Raw genomic sequence first — 19055 nt, forward strand, 5'->3', positions numbered from 1 at the left:
TAGTAATGTTGTAGGCCTGTAGTTTTTTGACACTATTTTGTTTATTGATCAAATTTGACTAAAATTCAGTCTTCCTCTCTACTTTAATATTAAAAGCCTGCTTGTGGCATAGATCAGTCTGTTTTCTGGGAACAGGGTCTTACCTGTTTAGTAAGAGAATGCTGTTTTTTTATAGTGTATATCGCAATTATAAAAACATTACAACATGACAGAAGGCTAGAAATTGTTTTTTAAAAGCATGAAGAAATAAAACTGGAGTCTTTTCTGCTTTTTTTAATAACAGTGATAAAATGATTAAAATGTCTCCAAATGAATAAACTTTTTGATAACAATTCCAACAAAGAGGGCAGACTGTACAGGATTGTCAATACAAAGATATTAATAATTACAATTTCGGTATTTTTCAAACAGCGCATACAAATATATGACTTGACAACATGACAACAAAGTATTCATTATATGCTACATAGCTTACATGGCAACTAGAGGAAAATGGCATCAATTGCTTATATTTTGGATCAAAATATGTATAGAAATGCCAGGTTTGATGAACACATTATACATTATATCTTGCTTAACAAAATAAATTAAATATACATGACTTCTGTTTAAAATCTATATAGAATTACTAAAGCTTTATATTTTGTGGTTAAATTTTACTCTAGTCCACACAGGCACTATAATGGTCCTTTCCTTCCTCAAGTCAGTAAAATGTGATTGTGAGGAACATTTTTAGAATTTTACTCAGAATTAGTTCATATCTGGAACTAGCTGATATTTAATCGGCAGTCAATTTGGCATTGATAAGTAGCATTTTATTCCAATATCAACACAGCTGTAGGGTTTGCTCATTGGATGATACAATAAAATCACCATTCCTCACATTCAGTCTTCTGTACTCCTTCTTCACGGGAAGGCCTCAAACCATTGAAAGTGGAGGCATTTGGTGTCTAGCAATGGCATTCTGTTATTATTTTTTTTAATTGTGCCATTTGTGTGTATCTATAACCTGAAAGGGCATGGATACTCAGCAGTCAATGGCAAATAAATTAAGCAGTTCCTTATTGGCATTAATAGTGGTCAGGGATTTAGATATACACACACATCAAAAAAGCAAAACAAAAGAATAAAAAAAAAGGGCCACCTGAGTATGAAGAAATAAAATAAGCCTTTATGTTAGATTTTATTCGGAAATTAAATATTGTCAACAGCACTGGGAAATCAAGGATATCAAGTGAGCCCGAGTAACTGTGTGCCAAAAATATAAGAAATACAAAACCTTCCTACTATGGACAAAAGAGCACTACTACTATGGCCCATACAAGCATTAGAACATTTATCAATCCACGATATGGTCACTGAATCACTCTTTATATTGCAGAACGGCACAAGCCTTTTCTTTCTGGCATGATTAATGCCCTGTTACTTCAAGTTGTTGTCTCTCTTTTGTTTTTTTTATAAAGAGAGATCTTATTTCCATCAAGTGACAACCTCCCACACCCTGTTCTCTTCAGCACACAGAGTTACTAAATAAATTACGGCAAGTGCATTACTTACAGATAAATTTTAACGTGGTGCACACCAAGTTACTGCATCCTTATCACAGTATCATCACTGCATTCTTAGGGAATTACAGTATATACCCCAAATGACCCTTTAATATTTCTGATGTGTGTATATACTTACATTTTTAAAGTAAAACATTTCTGCATATATATTACGCACAAAAACACTTTTTTCCATCGGTAAACCTTGCTGACATTTTCTTGCTTTTGACATAAAACTTGCTTGTTAAGAGTTTCCTCTTGGCACATTCTTGTTGTGTTGCGATCGGCCCAGAGCCAAAGAAATGTTAATGCCAAAAAAGCCGATAGAGACTGAGCTACTCCTGTTGTGGAAAAAAAAAGATCCTATCAAGGCAAAGCTAACAGAGTACGTTTGCTGATTTCAGTCACATGAACTTTTATTTTTGTTTGCCCCTCTGATTAACCAAGACAATAACAACAAATTCCGTCTTGCTCCCCAACCCACCCCACCCCAACCCCAAGACCTGTCTTCCTTCATTGTTTCTCCCAACTCACTGAACAAAACGTATTCACGTTGTCTCTAATATATTTCTCATTATTTTTTAAATCCAGTTTGAGGCCCACTGGTGGCTGGCAGTGAACGGTTCTCTAGGCTGAGGTACCACACTGAAAAAATGTCAGGATGTGTGAGGGCGCATGCAGTCACACTCCGTTGCTGTGGTCGCTTCCCTTAGGAACTCCTTTCGCAGCTAACACTGATAGTGAATGTGCTGGTGCTGGTGTATCTTCCCATCCACGTGCGAGTGGGTGTGTGTGTGGATGTCCGTGTAGATCTTTGGATACATTTTCGGAGCCATGGCTGACGCCAAGGCAGGTCCCCCTTGGGCTAGCAAATGCTGCTGCTGGGCTAAATACTCCTCGTAATTCCCGCAGTCTTTGTCTGGGACTTGAGGGACACAGGTCCTCTCCCTGGGGGGCTGGCGATGGGCGGCCTGGGCGCTGGCGGCCGTCGCCACTGGGGAGGAGCAGTGCTTCTTCGTCTGGCAGAGCCAAAGGAGGATCGTGCCAAAGATGAACACCGCGCCGGCCGGAATGCCGATGATGACCGGCCAGGGCAGACTGCTGGATGGGGGGGTTAGCACTGGCGTGCTGGGCGGCTTGGGGTCTGCGGAGCAGCAGCACATGGGAAGAAAGCAGAAAGAAAAGTTAGGGATTAAAAAAAAAGAAAAATAATGGAAAGCAGACTGAAGAAAGCTCTAGCCCACTGTGTCATATTTCATTACAATGTCATGCCAAGGTCTGTAAAAGACAAATTTTATATCCTGTTGCATTAATCACAAAAGGGTAATGTGACTGCAAAGTGTAACAGTTGCAATGCAAAGTCATGTCTTGTTTGTCAGAAGGCAAAGCACAGTTTTTTTGCAGGCTAACATTTAATGCATACAAGACAGGCTTTTCAGAAGACATCTCTTGTCTTCACAGCTATTGGCCCCTTGAGATTAGTATGTAGATGTCAGGAAGCACAGTGCAGTTACACTGATCTGCTCATAATCAAATAAATGTGAACACCCCTGTTGAAGCACAAACATCAAACTGTAACCTATAACAATGTTTAAAGAATCAGAAATAGAAGCACATAAAGGAAAATGGTCAACTGTATAATAGACACAGTAATTTAAAATATTTTCAAAATATATCATTTTCAGGTAATATCTATGTTAATATCTATCATTATTATTCCTGCATTTTTGCTACATCAGACTTCTCCCAACACGTTTTTCTTTCTGAGTATGAAACACTCAAAACTATGAAATAAGCAAAACCATGAAATTCTCATACATCTGTGCTTATGTAAGTGGACAGACCTCCCTTAACCTGACTGGTTTCAAACCATTGAATTGGTTGAATTAAGGGAGGTCAATTCTGAAGTGACTGGGTCACTTTATATTTTATCAAGACGAATAAACAGAACTGTGTTTGCAATGCTGCTTAATAATCATGTGCTTCTCAAAGTAACCTACACAAGCCCACTCCAAACAAAGGCTTAACAGCTGTCCTGATAACACTACGTTTGTGTTTTTTTCATGATTTTACTGTATGTGCACAAGGAAATGAGCATAATATTAAAAATTATCATCTTGCCAGAAATGCTAACATCTTCATTCTGCTGAACTTCGCAAAATGTATACACACACTTTCTGTATACTGTACAGTAAATATCTACTTTTCCCTTCCTTCAGTGTCTTAAGAACATTCATTATGAAAACCACCGGCTTCTTTTCAGTATTGCTGTCAGCACAAGGCTTAATGATCTGATTCTTCTGCTTCTTCAAACCAACAACTCCACTTGCCTACATCCTTTCTTATGTTCTTATATGTAGTGTACGTAAGCCACACTGGAAAATTCAAACTCATGTACTGCTTGGCCCTTTTCCGGTTTCCACAACACTTTCACCTTTCTCTTTGGCCACACAAGACTCACACAGAATCCAGATTTAGGGTTAAATGATAGTTGATCATGCTGGACCACGAATGTTGCCAGGCCAGAAAGAGCAGGATTAGAGAGGGTATTATACAGGTTTAACCTCCCACATTTAAGAGTTAAGACAAGCTTAAAACAGGAGGGCTTCTTATTTTACAAAGGTGGGCTTCTCTTCACTGGGACCTAGTCTATAACCTCCAATCCCGTCCTCGATTGGACATTTTTTGGATGATGGCACTCCATCCCCAGTATGTGAGTGGTCTTTTACCATAGCTGATGAGGGAACCATGGTATTAAAATACTAAAAAGCAGGGTGTGTTTAGACTCAAGACCCAGTGACGTCCTCTTATAAGGGGCCTGAAAGGCGACAAGGTGCCCTAAGAAGCAGCATTGTACGCTGTACTGTGCAAATTCCTACTTCTCCACAGCTGCAAATATTTATTTTCTTTTTCTAATGCACACCCTTTAAATTTCAATTTGAGCATTAAAAGGAAAACATGAGAAGACAAGAAGGGTTACAAAAGGGTTACCAGCCTGCCTTGGTAGTTTGGGTTCGAGCTACTAAAACATGGCTGGGTAGTGTGTTCCACAATGCTTTGGGTTCAAAAAATCCCAAACTAGCCTTTTAGGTTTAAAGCCACAAATCTGGTTAAGCAAACGATGCAGTATGGCTGCAAACCGAAAGATGAAGAGACGAAGGGGCTCGTACCAGGCAGGACGGTCAGGAAGGCGCTGCGGAAGCTGTAGCCCATGGTGTTCGCTCCCAGGCAGATGTACATGCCAGCATCCTCCTCCTTGGCCCGTGTGATGAGCAACTTGTTGAGATAGGAGCCATCCGGGCGGGACCACACCTCCCCTGTGGGCAGCACCACAAACTTGTGCTCCCCGACGTCGATGGTGGAGTTGTACTTGTTCTCATTGCCGTATTCCACGCGCTTCAGCCACTGGATGACCGGCTTGACGTCGCTTCGCACCTTGCACTGGAAAGAGGTCGTCCCGCCGTAGTCTACTGTGGTGTTGACGGGATGAGTGCCCGTCAAGATAGGCTTGGATTTTGTCCGCTCTATTGCAGGAAAGAAAAGACTTTTTACAATCTGTTGTTAATGTTAATGTCTGTCATATCCAATGACAAATTCAGGTCTGATCCACTCAATCTATGTAACAGACAGAAGTCCGGCCGAGAAGAATATATTATTATGGTTTAGTACTTTCTCCCTAAGAACTACCTCTCTGTGAGAAATAATTTGGAAATTCCTTATTTGTTCACCCTGTATTACACATGAATATGCTGGACACGGGCAGTATTAATTAAGTAAAGGAGTCACTCCACCGTAATTTTTGGAAAGTGGTAACTTGTTTACAAATGCACCCAACAGGAAGATTTTGCTAGATTAGTGGCATTACTGAAAACGAACATGTGCCTCCAATCCACCCCATATAAAAACACAGTCTAGGCATGCAGACATGAAACAAATCAATTACATAATAGACTGTATAGCATACATGGCATAAAGCATCCTTTGTTAGTTAAGCAATGATTTACCTTGGAAATAGTGAATCAACAGTTGCTTTTCATAAATGTTGTCATTTATGCCACATGTAGTTTAAAACATTGCCCAGAAAATTTTACCTTGCCTGAAACATTAACACATTATCATGCAAACTGTTGGAAAATGCTACCATGCTGAGAGCCATTAAAAATAGATGAAATTCTACTGGTTCCAATACACATTTGCTGCAGTTTTAATGCCTCTCAGTATATATATAGAGCTATCTGAAACTGGGTAGCAGTTCTTGTGGTATGGAGAAAATCCAGTTTTGGTTTCTCTACATTTCAGAGAATTAAAGTTGATCCCCTACAAAGCAGAAGTTGTAATCTGGAAACCACTGTTTAATTCCGACAAGATTAGAAATCCTTCTGTTAAATCACCACAGGATCAGAACATCACTGTCAAGATCAAATTTAGGTGGAGTCTCATATGATGGATCCTTCTCTTATCCTGAAACACTTGTAATAGGCAAATTCGGATTCAGAGAGCTACGAGAGATGACATCTCATTTTCTGAAACAGAAACTATTTTGTTCCCAGCCACGTATGTTTTTGATAGAGGAGAAAATGCCACATCTGACACGAGGATGATGTTTGATTCATTTCCACCCTCTCTGCTTCTGGTTTTAGTATAAACATATGTTTTTCAGAGTCCACACACAGCTGTAGTCTAATAGAGACCAGATGTCCAGCAGGTTGGAGCACTTTTCACAATGAAACCCCTAACCCCACCTCCCCAATATGGTTCTTATATAAAGTTTTAAATCACCTCACTCATCTTTCTCCATTACATACAGAATTGCCAATTTTCTTAAGACTTTATCTGAAAACTGAAGCTCAGGAACTGTGACAAGGATTAGAACGCAAACTCAGATGTTATCAGTCTGGTGTCGTATTAGAAAAAGCACACATGTGTCATTTTCTTCAAAAGCTGACTGTCTCCTCAGGAATGCACTACAGCAGATCACGTTGCCGACGTATATGTAAGCATTTTAAACTGTGTGACCAATTTCACAATTCATTCAAATTTAATTCAAAATATTTAATTCATCCATAGATTCCTTCTTTGTTACTATTTGCATAACACCAATTTAGGCCATCATGATACAAGATATGGGACTACTGTTTCTCTGTGAATGGTCATGCCAAGAGGTTTTCAAATTTATTCTGCCCGGTTGCTTGAACTGCACATTAGAAAGCAGATGTCCTTGGCGGCAAAAGTCATAATTTGCTGAGGAGGAGCTAAGGGAAATGAGTGAGGAGATTTATAGCAGGCACAAGAGCACCGTGCACCATTAATTATCTGACACAAAAATTGAATTTTGAAACTCCTTGGTGGCGAAATCAAACCACGTTTCAGCACTTACGGATAACTTCCACCTTGTAGGTGGCGTTGATTTCTCCGGCCCGGTTGAAGACGCGGCAGGTGTATTTCCCGCTGTGCTCAGGGGCGAGGTTCTTGAGGCTCAGAGTCCACTTTTTCTTGCGTCCTTCCCCCACCTCCTGGGGGGTCAGTGGCTTGCTGTCCTTCAGCCAGGCGATGTCAGGTCGGGGGTTCCCACTTGCGGCGCACTTCAGCCGAACGGAGCTGCCCACCGGACGGGCGATCACCCTCTTCCGCATCTTGGCAGGCTGAGTGAACCTGGGCCTCACTGCAAGGTCAAGAGGGGAGCTTCGTACCAACACTCGTGACTGTGCAATACATTACGGAGACACGTTTTCTAAACAAATACAACCACCTTGACATTTTCCGCCTTAATCACTGCCCTGATAGAGATTGACACTCTCTGAGATGTACCACAGTCAGTCTCTGACAACTTGCGCATGTATTCAAGTGAGTCTTGCTGAATGTCATGATAACAGTTAAGTGATTTCAAGTTCACAATAAAAAACAAATTCTCAGTTGAATACAGTCATCACTTCTGAACCTTGCTACTGTACTAGCATCTTATTGACTTCTGTTATCATGCCTTCCTTTACTCTTGGACAACTACTTGATCTGCACTTTTATTCAGCTTCTGAACACTGGTCACTGGAAGAATGCTGTTATACAGTTTCATGGTGACATTTTAACCACATGTTATATCACATACTGTAAGTTCTCTATCTCATAACAAGCAAGAATATAAATTTGCAGAAAAAGAAAAGACTTTACTCTTCAGATGTTTGGAGGTGATACCAATAAAATTGTGTACAATGCATGGAAATATATTTTTAAATGTAAATAACAGTATATGCCTGGAAGATCTAGAAAATGTAAATAAATTTGATTCCTTTACATTAAAATGAAAATGACATAGATCTATAAATCCTGAAATTTTACATATGTAATTATATAACACACATTTCAAAACCCAGGCTAATGTCAGACCTAACATTACTTTTAACCAAGTCGGTCCAAGAATCACATGTTGTAGCTCAAAACGAAATGTGTTCAGGACTACCAGAGCTTAAAGGGCATCAGAACAGTCGAATATTTTACTCAGAATATCACATTTCTTTTTGAGACCAAGACTCTGACATTTAGAATTTGGCTCACAGGATACTGTATTAAAGCTGATGCTGGCCTCTTCAGGTCAGATGCAATATAAAGACATTTCTAATCAGTGTCATATGGGATCCACTGGGCCATCGTAGCCTGGTGTAACCAGCGGGATCAAGGCCTTTCTAGCCCCAGAATAAGGTATGAACATTCCCGGTCTCCTTTTCTTTGCCTCTGCATATTGTTAGTCACAACCCACAAACATCAAAGTCCAGCATTCTTCTGCCTTACCCCATTGTTTTCCTGACATGTCCTCATTTGTATACTGTGTGCCACCCCCTTCTGGTAGCACCGGACCATCCTTTCCTGTGCTTGAGTCATCTGCAGAGATCCGGAAGAGCTCATTAGTTCAATCAGAACAGGCACGTCATTGTCAGATCTTGGGGAGTCTGAAATCTGGAACTAATTCCTTTTGAGGGTTTTTCACAGCATTTAGCAGCAGAGCATAGATTTATTATATTTAGAAGAGAAATGGACTGTTAAGAAGTGTATAAAGAGACAACATACAAAGTTCGAAACCTTATGCTAAACACCACGTGCCAGTGAATTTGCTCAAATAGACTTGTAATTCTTGCATTATCAGTTCTTGATCTGGAACGGGACTAAAACCAAGATATATTAGTTTAAACCAATGTAATGCCTACAAAGCCAAACAAAGGGTCTTCCTTTAGCCTATGAATGCCAGAACACATACAGTCTTGTACAGAAAAATGTTATAACAGGCAGTGTTATGGTTTCCAGTTCTGTTCCAAATCAGGATCTGATACAGCAAGAATTACAAGCCAATTTCATGCCAAATACACCAACTACAGTACAGTACATGCTTTTTTAAAGTTATCAAGATGTATTGCATTCTCAGAGGTTTCAACAAAAGGAATACTGAACAAAAAAATGTTATTATGATTATCTAATGATTACTCTGCATACATCATGAAAAACTGTCTGGTGATCACTGATAACACTTTTTGCCTCATAATTATTTTCATTTCATGAGAAAATACGAACCAACCACAAGTTCACAGAAAGTGAGCAATTGCTAAGACATAGTGGCCACTGAAGAATTTATCACAATATCCTGCAGACTGCACATCACATTGTTCCTGCTGACGTTTTGGAGGTTTCAGCAGTACCTTTTGCTATTTTTGGCATTGGTAATAAAAAAAAATAAACATGTCTGTGAACTTTAAGGTTTCAAGATTAAAGACATTGTAAAACAGGAACAATAATAAATATAAAATCTCAAAGACCAGATCCTGAAAAATAAGGTAATTATGTAATTTTACAGACTAAATTACTAAAAAAAATTACCTAGACCTATCAAAAACCAGTTTGGTAAAAAACATTAACCACGAGAATCAATTTATTTTACCGATGCTACTTTGAAGTATTTTTTATTTGAAATAACAAATAAGAGATGGTTGTAGTTCTTACCAAACATCTTACCAAATTTCAAAATACATCCTTTTTTCACAAATAACAGAAATCTTCTCAATCTTTGAATGTCAGGTAAAGTGTTTACTAATTATTGTTCAGAACTCAGTTTTAAGCTTAATCTTTTTACTTGAACAGAGCAATCACAGAATGTATATTAAACCCCAATCAGAGGAATAAAACATAGCTTTTGTGATTGGCTCATTTTTTCCATAAAATGCCACAGAATCAAACTTTCATTTTTAATAGCTAAAAAGAAAAAGGCACACAAAAAAACAGAACTCCTATGATGCTGACAGATTCTATATATTTGTGGTCTCCCTAGCAGCACTATAAAAAAAAAGAATGTAGGAGTCAAAAAAGATTAGTCACATCTTGGGGCTGGCTTGTTCTTAAAAAGCTGTGAACATGTTCATATATTAACATCACAAAGGTGTCTGAAACAAATTAACATTTGGTGCCAAATGGCACATAAAAAGCTCCTGCTTACAGAGTAGAAACTCTATGCTGTTTTCCTCAAGTTACACTAAGTTAGCTCTGCTCACACATACACTGAATGACTGGCATTTTCAGAGCCACCTGATTCCTAGCCAGGCCTTTGAAGCCGTCCGAAGTGCTTGCAATCTTTTTGATCTCCACTATACGCAGCTTTGCATTTTATCCAGCTTGAACCTGGTCAGTTATTGACGGAGAATGGGCGGCTTACCAGAAGCTATCAAGCACCAAGCAGTAGAGGAAAGGAGACCACTGTGCTGGTTCTTTCATTATTTAAAAAAAAGAGACTCACAATAGCCGTTCCATAAAACACTGCCTTCTCTTCCACTGGTTCATTTCTTTCTCCTTCCTCTTTATTCATCTTCCTATTTGCTCTGGTCTATGTGATACTCATTCATTCATTCTTTTTTTCTTTTCATGCATTATTCACCTTCCAACCACTCACAAACACTGAAAATATTACTACTCCGGGTGTAGTAAGAACAAAATAAACCACCAGATGTAGGTAGTTAAGTTTGTTAAACAAAACATACTCCAGACTGCAGCTTTTATCAGGGAAGTCTTTTTTTAAAGAGGAATAAGACCCAGTACCAGGCCAGTTTTCACACATTTCATAAAACTCCTGTGAAATAAAGCAGCTAAGCCACTCTTTCAGTTATTTGACTATGAATTTCAAAGAACCTCTCCATTACAACACTGTTTGTGTAACCTTTCCATATATATTTTCTTTTAAGCCTACTGTTTATAGCACGGATGGCTGTAAAAGTATGGCTGTTTCCTTAAGAAATATGATTCGTACAGCACGGTGGCCCCTTTCATTTTTTCCATTAAGGAGTTTTCAAAGGTATGCACTCAATTTATCATCAGTGCTCAAGAGAATGAGGACCTATGGTTTATCATTTTTTCAGACCCCTAGCCACAGAGAGACGTAAGGTAAATTAACTCAGATCCCATCAGTTTCTCTTTCAAATGTATTCTTTTTTTTGTGTTTTAGATACTCCATTACACTGCTGGCAGAACAAACAAATTATTAATAATTCTTTGACGTATACTTTCAAATCTTAAAAATACTGTTGCAATATGGGTTTAAACTAAAAAGTTGGGATGTTCTTCTCAAAAATAATGTTATCTTACCACTGAAATTTTTTCCACTGCAGCACTTATGATGTTACTGTAACTGCAGCTGTTACCCCATTTATGAATAAAAAGCATTTTGATACACAATAGCACAGAGACCATGAGATATGGAAACCCTTACCGCCTTTGTTCTGTGACACTATCCAGTCATGTCACGGCAAGTTACAACAGCTGTAGAAGTATGAGCCATACTTACCAAAGGGACATTATTACATTAGTAACTATAACAGCATGGAGGAATGGTTTCTAGAGAAGGCATGACAGATTAATCGCCTCTGCAACATACGTACAGTCAGTGTCATAAATATAGCATCTGTTTTTTCAGTTGGTCAATTGAATTTTGAGTTAACTAACTTGATTTTACAATTTACAAAAATATAAATCCACGTTTATCTTAGCATTTCAGTTCTCAGACCTGCTTTCCTTGACAGAACGCAGCAATATAAGAACAAGAGTCTTTTGCTGTTTTATGCTTCAGGGACTTGTCTACAGAATTACTCAAAAGACATCTCCATTGGAAAAAAATCAGAGTGCATGGTGCATTTTCCTGAAAATCCATTTTCTCATTAAGAATGCAAAGATTTCATTTGACTTTTTTTTTTCTTTGATTTTCAGGAAACTTTAGAGTGCACACAGAGATGATAACCAGGTAGTACTTGGAGCAAAAAGAACGTAGAATTAAACAGATGTCTGTATATTACACACAAATACACAATTATCTTGGACAAATAAATGTGATGGGAACAATTAAAAAGTAGCAAAAAGAATACATGCTGCAACCAGGAACCTTGTTCCTCTAGTAGATTAGCAAACATTGTCATCTTGGTATCCTGAGCTGGTATGACCGTTGAACTTTTTGGGGATTTCTTGTAAAAACAGTATTTTTAAGATTTGAAAGTATACGTCAAAGAATTATTAATAATTTGTTTGTTCTGCCATTATTTAGGTACTGCTTTCTCAATTTAAGTATATTTTTTACTTTCTCCAACAGCCCTCCAGGTCTGCCACCACAAAAACATTTTCTGCATACTAGCGATCTCTATGAGTGACATTAAAAGATTCTGCTCTGAAGGACAGGGAGAAGATTCTATTACAAGGCAAAAGGCATGTTTGATAAAGTGAACACACTCCTTCTTTCGTTCCCTTTATACCGTTTTTCTATCCCCACACCTCAGAAAATCTACTCAGAGCAGTTTATTTTTAATAGTGTTTTTGGTATCTTACATGCCAATTAAATAAGATGTACTCATGGACTAATTTTTACATAACTGCATGTTCAATGTAAAAAAAAACAACAGAAATTTGATTTAGTCCAAGTCAGTGTAATACAGAATTCATTGACTTGTATTTTCTATATGGTATCAGACAAATGGGGAAAATAAGGCAAAACAGAGAAGGATGACATAACAGAGTTAAAATATGCCATTTGTGTTCCACACCATGCGAGCCATTACCTTGATTCATGGCTCAGTCTTGCTACGGTGTGTCACAAACTGGGCTTTTCTTTCTAGAAAGAACTGTCGAAGCCTTGACTTTCTGGGAGTTTTGGAATCTGATTCTTATCTCACTGCTGCTTTGGAATCTTTTCACCACTGTGGCTCCCAGGTCCTTTATCAAAGGAAACGAGCTAAACAGTGAAAACTGAGGGACTGCCAACGCTGCAGATATAAGCAAATATATTTACCGCTTGTTTGCATAAGTAATAGAACTCTGCTCAGACTCCATCAATTAACACCTTCCCAAACTGAATGAGAAAATAAAACAATACAGGTCTCTCCATTTCTGCAGTGAAGAGCGTGCTTTCAGTTGGCGTAATAAAAAGCACCAGTGCCTGCTTTGGCGTGGCACAGCCAGCTTTGCGATCTTTGAAGTCTGCAAGGCCTTGAAAAGCCTGTTTTAGATGATCCAGCTTTGCATAAATAAACACGGTGACCTTTGACCCTAAAGCCTCAGACCCATGAGCACTTCAAAGCCCAAGAGGGATGATGTGATCAGCATGCATCATTAGGGCAGCTCCTGATCTGTGCTTCGCTGGAGCATTAAGTGTACGGAAACCCAGCAGATGGACACTGGAGGAGACTGGAAGGGCACCATGATAAGCAGAGTAATGTTATTTAGTAAGGCCTAAGCAAGTGCAACAGAATCATCCTGCAGTAGAATCCAAAGCACCACTCAACGACACAAGGGAGAAATCAGCACATTTGTAAAGCAAATTACAGTAAAAAATCAAATGATCTGGCTGTTTCCATATTGAAGATTTAATGCTTGAAGATTTTATATATATTTTAAGTTACAGATGTAACTCCACTCGCGCTGAAGATATTCAGATATTGTAATAAATACAACTTTACACAATAGGATGTTTAGATTTACATTGTGGTCTTTTACTACTCTGAGAACATTACTGCTATATTAAATGTGTTTATTACATTTTATTATTTTCCTTCTGTCTGCTGTAATATGTTAAATGAAGCTAAACCACTCAGAAAACCCCACACATTAGCACACCTTAGGTGTGCTACTGTGGGTTAATGCTGTAAAAACAAGAAAGATTGACAAGGAATGGAGATCATTTCCTTAATATCTGCCTTATTAAACTTGCAGCACTTTAGGACTTCAGTTTATCATCCCGTTCCATCTCAAGCATGCAGCAAGTCCCTTAACAAAAATGAAAGAGGTTACTGCTGGCATGAAGCTGAATAAAGCATATAGTGTTTGTGTGTGGTTGTGCTCAGAAAAAAAGAGAATGAGAGACGCAGACATTTGTGGTGGAGATGTTTCGGCTGTAACCACAACAAGAAACCACAGCGAGATTACTGGCCCCATTCATTGCTCTGTGCCAGCTGTTCTGCCAGGCGTATTAAACATTCCCGCTAAAATGACCAAGCTCCCCCACAGTCCAGGAGCAGGCCCTTCTCCTACACCCTGTACACCTCTGTTTAACAGGGAGCTCTTCATTTCACTTGAAAAAAGAAGACAGGACTCCTTGCACCTCCGACCACATTTTATAAAGAAGCAAGTGCCATAAACAGAGGACAAAAGGTTTACAATAAAACAAAGGTCATCCTCAAAAACAATTATTGAAAACCAACAGGCTAGGAAACACTTCAGAAAACCCATCCATACCAGCAACATCAGCAATACACTTCTTTCTACAAACGTAACAGTTTAATGCAGCAAACAACACCCACGATTTTTAATTCAGTTCTCGTTCTGCTTCCAGCAACCTGCAATGAAATCTAATATTACAACCGTAGCACATTTGCTGCCCTGTTACAGATAAAGGCCATGCGTGCATCCATCTGGGTGCTGGCTCATGTTCGCATTCTTCAGAGCATGAAAAGAAATCTCACACTCCAAACTGTCCAGCAGCATGGAATGCCATCAACTACAGAGAAATCACTGCTGCAAATTAGGCTGACATTTGCCGACTGGGAAAAAATAAACCCGTGAGGAGAGATTTTTGTCTTTTTGTGCATGTGTCCTTCAGTTTTAAAAAGACTACCATCTTATTAATTCCTGGCTGCTACTATAAAGTACCGATCATCTCTGGTTTGTTTTAGGACTGCATGCCACTCAATGAACTAGGATTTCTGACTCTTTTAAAAGACTTCCTTAGAAATTATGGGAGGCAATTAGCAATCCTGTAATCCTTGAAAATGTATCCAATGTTTATGGATATTGTTACATACAATTTTGTCAACTGTGCTATGTTTCTTTTTCTTGTAACAATCCATAAAAGGGTTAAAGGGGTTTTATTTATACAGTTATGTACGGTGTATGTATCCTCTCAAAATCAGGAAAAAAAATAAACTGAATTACAAGAACTGAAGAACAGAACCAGGCAAAAACTCTCTTCTCCAATTCATTCACCCATGCATGTAAGCTGTTCACATAAACTTCATCAGAAAGTGAAAATACTTTAACAATGACGGCATTTAGGGTATTAAATAGGTATTAAAGACCTATTGTCTTAAAAAAGGAGAGCCTTCTTTAAGACCAAGAAGAATCACTTTGCCTCCAAATGTTTTACATAACCTATTAATTAAGCATGATCCCTTTACTTAGTGCTTCCTTCTTAAAGTTGAATGTGAAACACCAGTAAAACTGTCAGCTAGCTTTATTAAAAGTAAAAAAACTGCTGACCAGAATTATTGTTATTTATTGTACACATCGACTTACAATTAACCACATTAACACTGCAGGGCAACATTGCAGATTTCAAATAAAGAGGTTTAAGTTAAGACATATTATTAAAAGGAACTGTTACAGTATCTTAAGATCCCTGGAGTATTAACAGTATTACAGATTTCCAGTTTTATAACTACAAAGTGAAACTGTGAAATGGGGTTTTTAAACACTTTTATGATTCCTTCTCTACAGACTGGCCATAATTTTAGTGACATGATGGCCACCTGTAAAGCTTTCAGTGCTCTGTTGCAACTGTCTTTTTCTTCTAAAAATGATAGTTTTGCAGTGGTGTACGAGTTCATCAGCAGCAGGCAGGAAGAAATATTTTGAAGCAATTGCCTCTTGCCCGTGCCTTTGGGTGTAAAACAAGGACCTGTGTTGTCCTTCTCACTTGAACAAAAAAACCTGCCTCAAAACAGGTTGTGACTACAGTGTGCAAACAGTTAGGCCAGTTTAATTGCTTTGAACTACTGAAATGTTTCAAGCATCATCACTTCAAAGCCAGATAAGAGAGGCTGGGTCTGGCGCCTGTATATGCAAAGGTTTATTATTGCAATTAAAGCAGTAGGAATACTCTGTTTACAAAAGGTTATCATAGAATAAACCAAAAGGTAACTGCGCAGACCTCCAACAGATTTAGTCTGGTGCCGGGCTGACTGCTGTCATTGAATAAAGCACTTATTGTAAATTCTCCAGTTTTAACCACACTCCACAGTTTTTTACTGTGCACATGTGTATAGTAATACCACAGTAACACTGAAAAAGAATTTTCCATTAGGAGGCACTACAACCTACACATTGCAATTACGAGACTCTCAGATTCCAGCAGAACCACAGCAAGCCCTTCTAAGCTGAACTGCAGCTTGAGCATGGGATACTACCATTAATTTACACTCTCCAGTTCATTTACACTTTTCTTTCAGGAAAGCCCACAAGAATTGTTCAAGGAAGCTCTGGGTCTTGTAATTTATTTCTATTTTTGTTTCACGTTTAATGGTGGGTGGCTGCGTGGAGTAGTGGTTAGGACTCTGTAGTTCTCATCAGAGAGTTGTGGGCTGAAATCTCACTGGGGTACAGTGCTACTGTGAGCTTGAATAAGGTACTTTATCCAGATTGCCCCGGCACTCCCTAGTTTATAAATGGGTAGAATATTGTCTTTAAAAAAGTAACTATGATTTATATAAGTTGCTTTGAATTATCAGCACAGACACACAAATTGTCTAATGACCAGTTTCTTGACAAGAACATGACAATTTCATATTCAAATTCTCAAATCCAGGCGGGTGCTTCACATTGGTGAAGAGGAAGGGAGTCCCCATTACCTGTAAAGCACTTTGTGTAAAGTGACCAGAAAAGTGTTATGTACAGCAAGTGTTGTTGCAGTGTGTAAATGTAATGTCCTACCATTTTGACTTACACATACAGGTTTGGCAAAGCAGTATGATTGTGTTTTTGTAATCTATAGTTTATGATTTCATTAAGGAAAACATCAAAACAACAGACCCTAAAAACTATTACTTTATTTAGAGTGTGACCTGAGCTAAAATTGCTTTTAACTAATAACTCACTCTGGCAGATGTTTGACCAGGAAGCCTGAGACCAGACCCCATGACTCTAATGTACATGAGTCTGCATCGCTGGCACTTGACTGTTCAAAATTAACTGTCTCTAAACACAATTAGCTAACAACAATCCAGAGTTTAAGAATAATTTGCTTTGTGGCTGTTAAGCCTGCCAGTAAAGTTTTCCATTGCATTACACTAAAACTACTCAGTGAATCACCATTAAGCAGAAATAACAGGGATTTGGTCTCAGGTCACATCACTAATAAATCAGTCAGTTAGCCTCTTGTTTCCCAAATGGTATAATGACAGAACAGTCAGTAGTTTGTTTTTTAATTTGAAGGTTGCCATTTTCAACATGATCACATTGAAACCACAATAAATGGGAGATGGAGAAAAACAATTGCACAGTGTTGCAAAAGTAAGAAAAAGAAACTTCTGAAAAGCACCTGTCTTTACAGAAAATGTCATAACATAACATAACAGTGTCACAGAGTAAAAAGACTACAATACACCAAGCAAATGCACCTAAAAGTTTAACGGTGTTGCACTCTATAACCTTGCATCTCCAACGCTGACAGAGGCATTCACAACTTACACTTCTCCAATCTATTCTCAATCTCTATTGCAAAAGATACATTCTACCCACAACAAAAGCCTGATTGGAACTGTAGATTAATTCTTTGAAAAAAGTATTTATTATGTCTAACCATTCTCCTGTACTAAAAAGCCCTATGCCAAAGGTGTCAAACTCAGCCTTTTGGTCCCACCTAAGTAGTCAATTGAGCAATGAAAATAATTATTTTATTAAATAAAATGTTTTTTTCACAAGGTCTTTGAGAGTTGATTACTGAACAAATGCACTTTAGTAAAAGTAAAATTACACATAAAACACCTTATAATGTACAATAAAATAGAAAAGCTTAGTTGACACCATTAATAATAGGCTGTTAACTAAATAATTAGACCAACTTTGGTCTTGAAACAAAAACCAGAAGACACCAGGCACTCCAGGACCTGAGTTTGACAGTCCATCCTTATGCATTAATCTACTGACCAATCCTGTTCCTGGAGAGCTATAATCTAGTAGGTTATATAGGTCACACTTAAATCCGCAATTTCTTAACACTTTGAACAATTTGACCAATGAAATAGGGGAGTTGTTCAAGTAGGTGGTTTAAACGTCTTTTGCACCACAGTGGACCATTCCTCTTTTCAGTGAATCTGTTAACACACCAAACTTAGAACTATTTTCTTGTGCTTCACAGGGACTTCAGCTTTCAAACCACAATTTTTAAACAAGGGCTTCCTTTAAGTTCACCATTAGATAAGTCTAACTAAAACTAAAAAGTGTAAAAACTAATAAATAGAAAAAGAATAAAAGGAAAAGGGATCACAAAAAATAACAAATCTGATAATAATGCATTACTGTCCTTCACACTCAGCTTTAAGCATCAGCGTTTTAAAATGTTACATTCCAAAATGAACATTTTGTTTTTCTATGTTCCAATATACAGTATTCTTCATCAAAGGGGTTTTAATTTTCTCCTTTCTGTATTACAGCCAGCTGTGAAAACTTTCACAATGAAAAGAAGGCTCTTTACAATGTGACCAAAACTGTTACACAGTATAGTTCTTTTCTTGCTGTTCAAATTACTTTAATCTTTTCTGTCATTCCTAATGCCTTACATGTCGATATCATCTACCCATATTATATGTATTATACATATTACAATATAATACATACAAACCAGTGCATCAGAGACAAAACATTTTAAAAATATAGTAAGGAAAGAGCTAGCAGTTAAAGCACCCTGAAATGTCCCCTATAAGTACTGTCCTTTGATCTCAATCTTTGTTCGAAACCCACGTAGAATGTTCCAGTAGAATCGTTATGCTTTTATTACAGAAAAATGACATCAAAGCTGAAGTTTCCTCCAGAGGTTCTTTTCTTCATCCCTGTACATGTCCTGTACTGCATACTCTCACCAAAACTTTTAAGTATGCGTAGCAAGCTTGGAAATGCAAATAACAATTTGTTTTCGTATCTCATGATTACTTGTTAGTTAACAGTACTTATACCTTGTCTTTCCCTTATTTAATTTGTGAGTTTCCTAATTAATGCTAATTGAAAGTATGA

At 38.0% G+C, this 19055-nt stretch overlaps 1 protein-coding gene across 1 annotated transcript in view; it reads right to left on the reverse strand.

The window, feature by feature from the left end:
- Nucleotides 1-257: 257 nt before the first annotated feature.
- The window catches only part of fgfrl1a (fibroblast growth factor receptor like 1a), a 116440-nt gene continuing 97642 nt past the window's right edge, over nucleotides 258-19055 (reverse strand). Inside the window, exons 4-7 of the mRNA XM_015345031.2 lie at nucleotides 8331-8420; nucleotides 6925-7209; nucleotides 4718-5071; nucleotides 258-2691 (exon numbers count right to left, since the gene is read on the reverse strand). Of these exons, the coding sequence (XP_015200517.1) occupies nucleotides 2276-2691; nucleotides 4718-5071; nucleotides 6925-7209; nucleotides 8331-8420 (1145 nt within the window). The 3' untranslated portion in view covers nucleotides 258-2275. The remainder of the gene's footprint in view (nucleotides 2692-4717; nucleotides 5072-6924; nucleotides 7210-8330; nucleotides 8421-19055) is intronic.

This window comes from Lepisosteus oculatus, chromosome 1, assembly GCF_040954835.1.
Source record: "Lepisosteus oculatus isolate fLepOcu1 chromosome 1, fLepOcu1.hap2, whole genome shotgun sequence".
Lineage (NCBI taxonomy): Eukaryota > Metazoa > Chordata > Actinopteri > Semionotiformes > Lepisosteidae > Lepisosteus > Lepisosteus oculatus.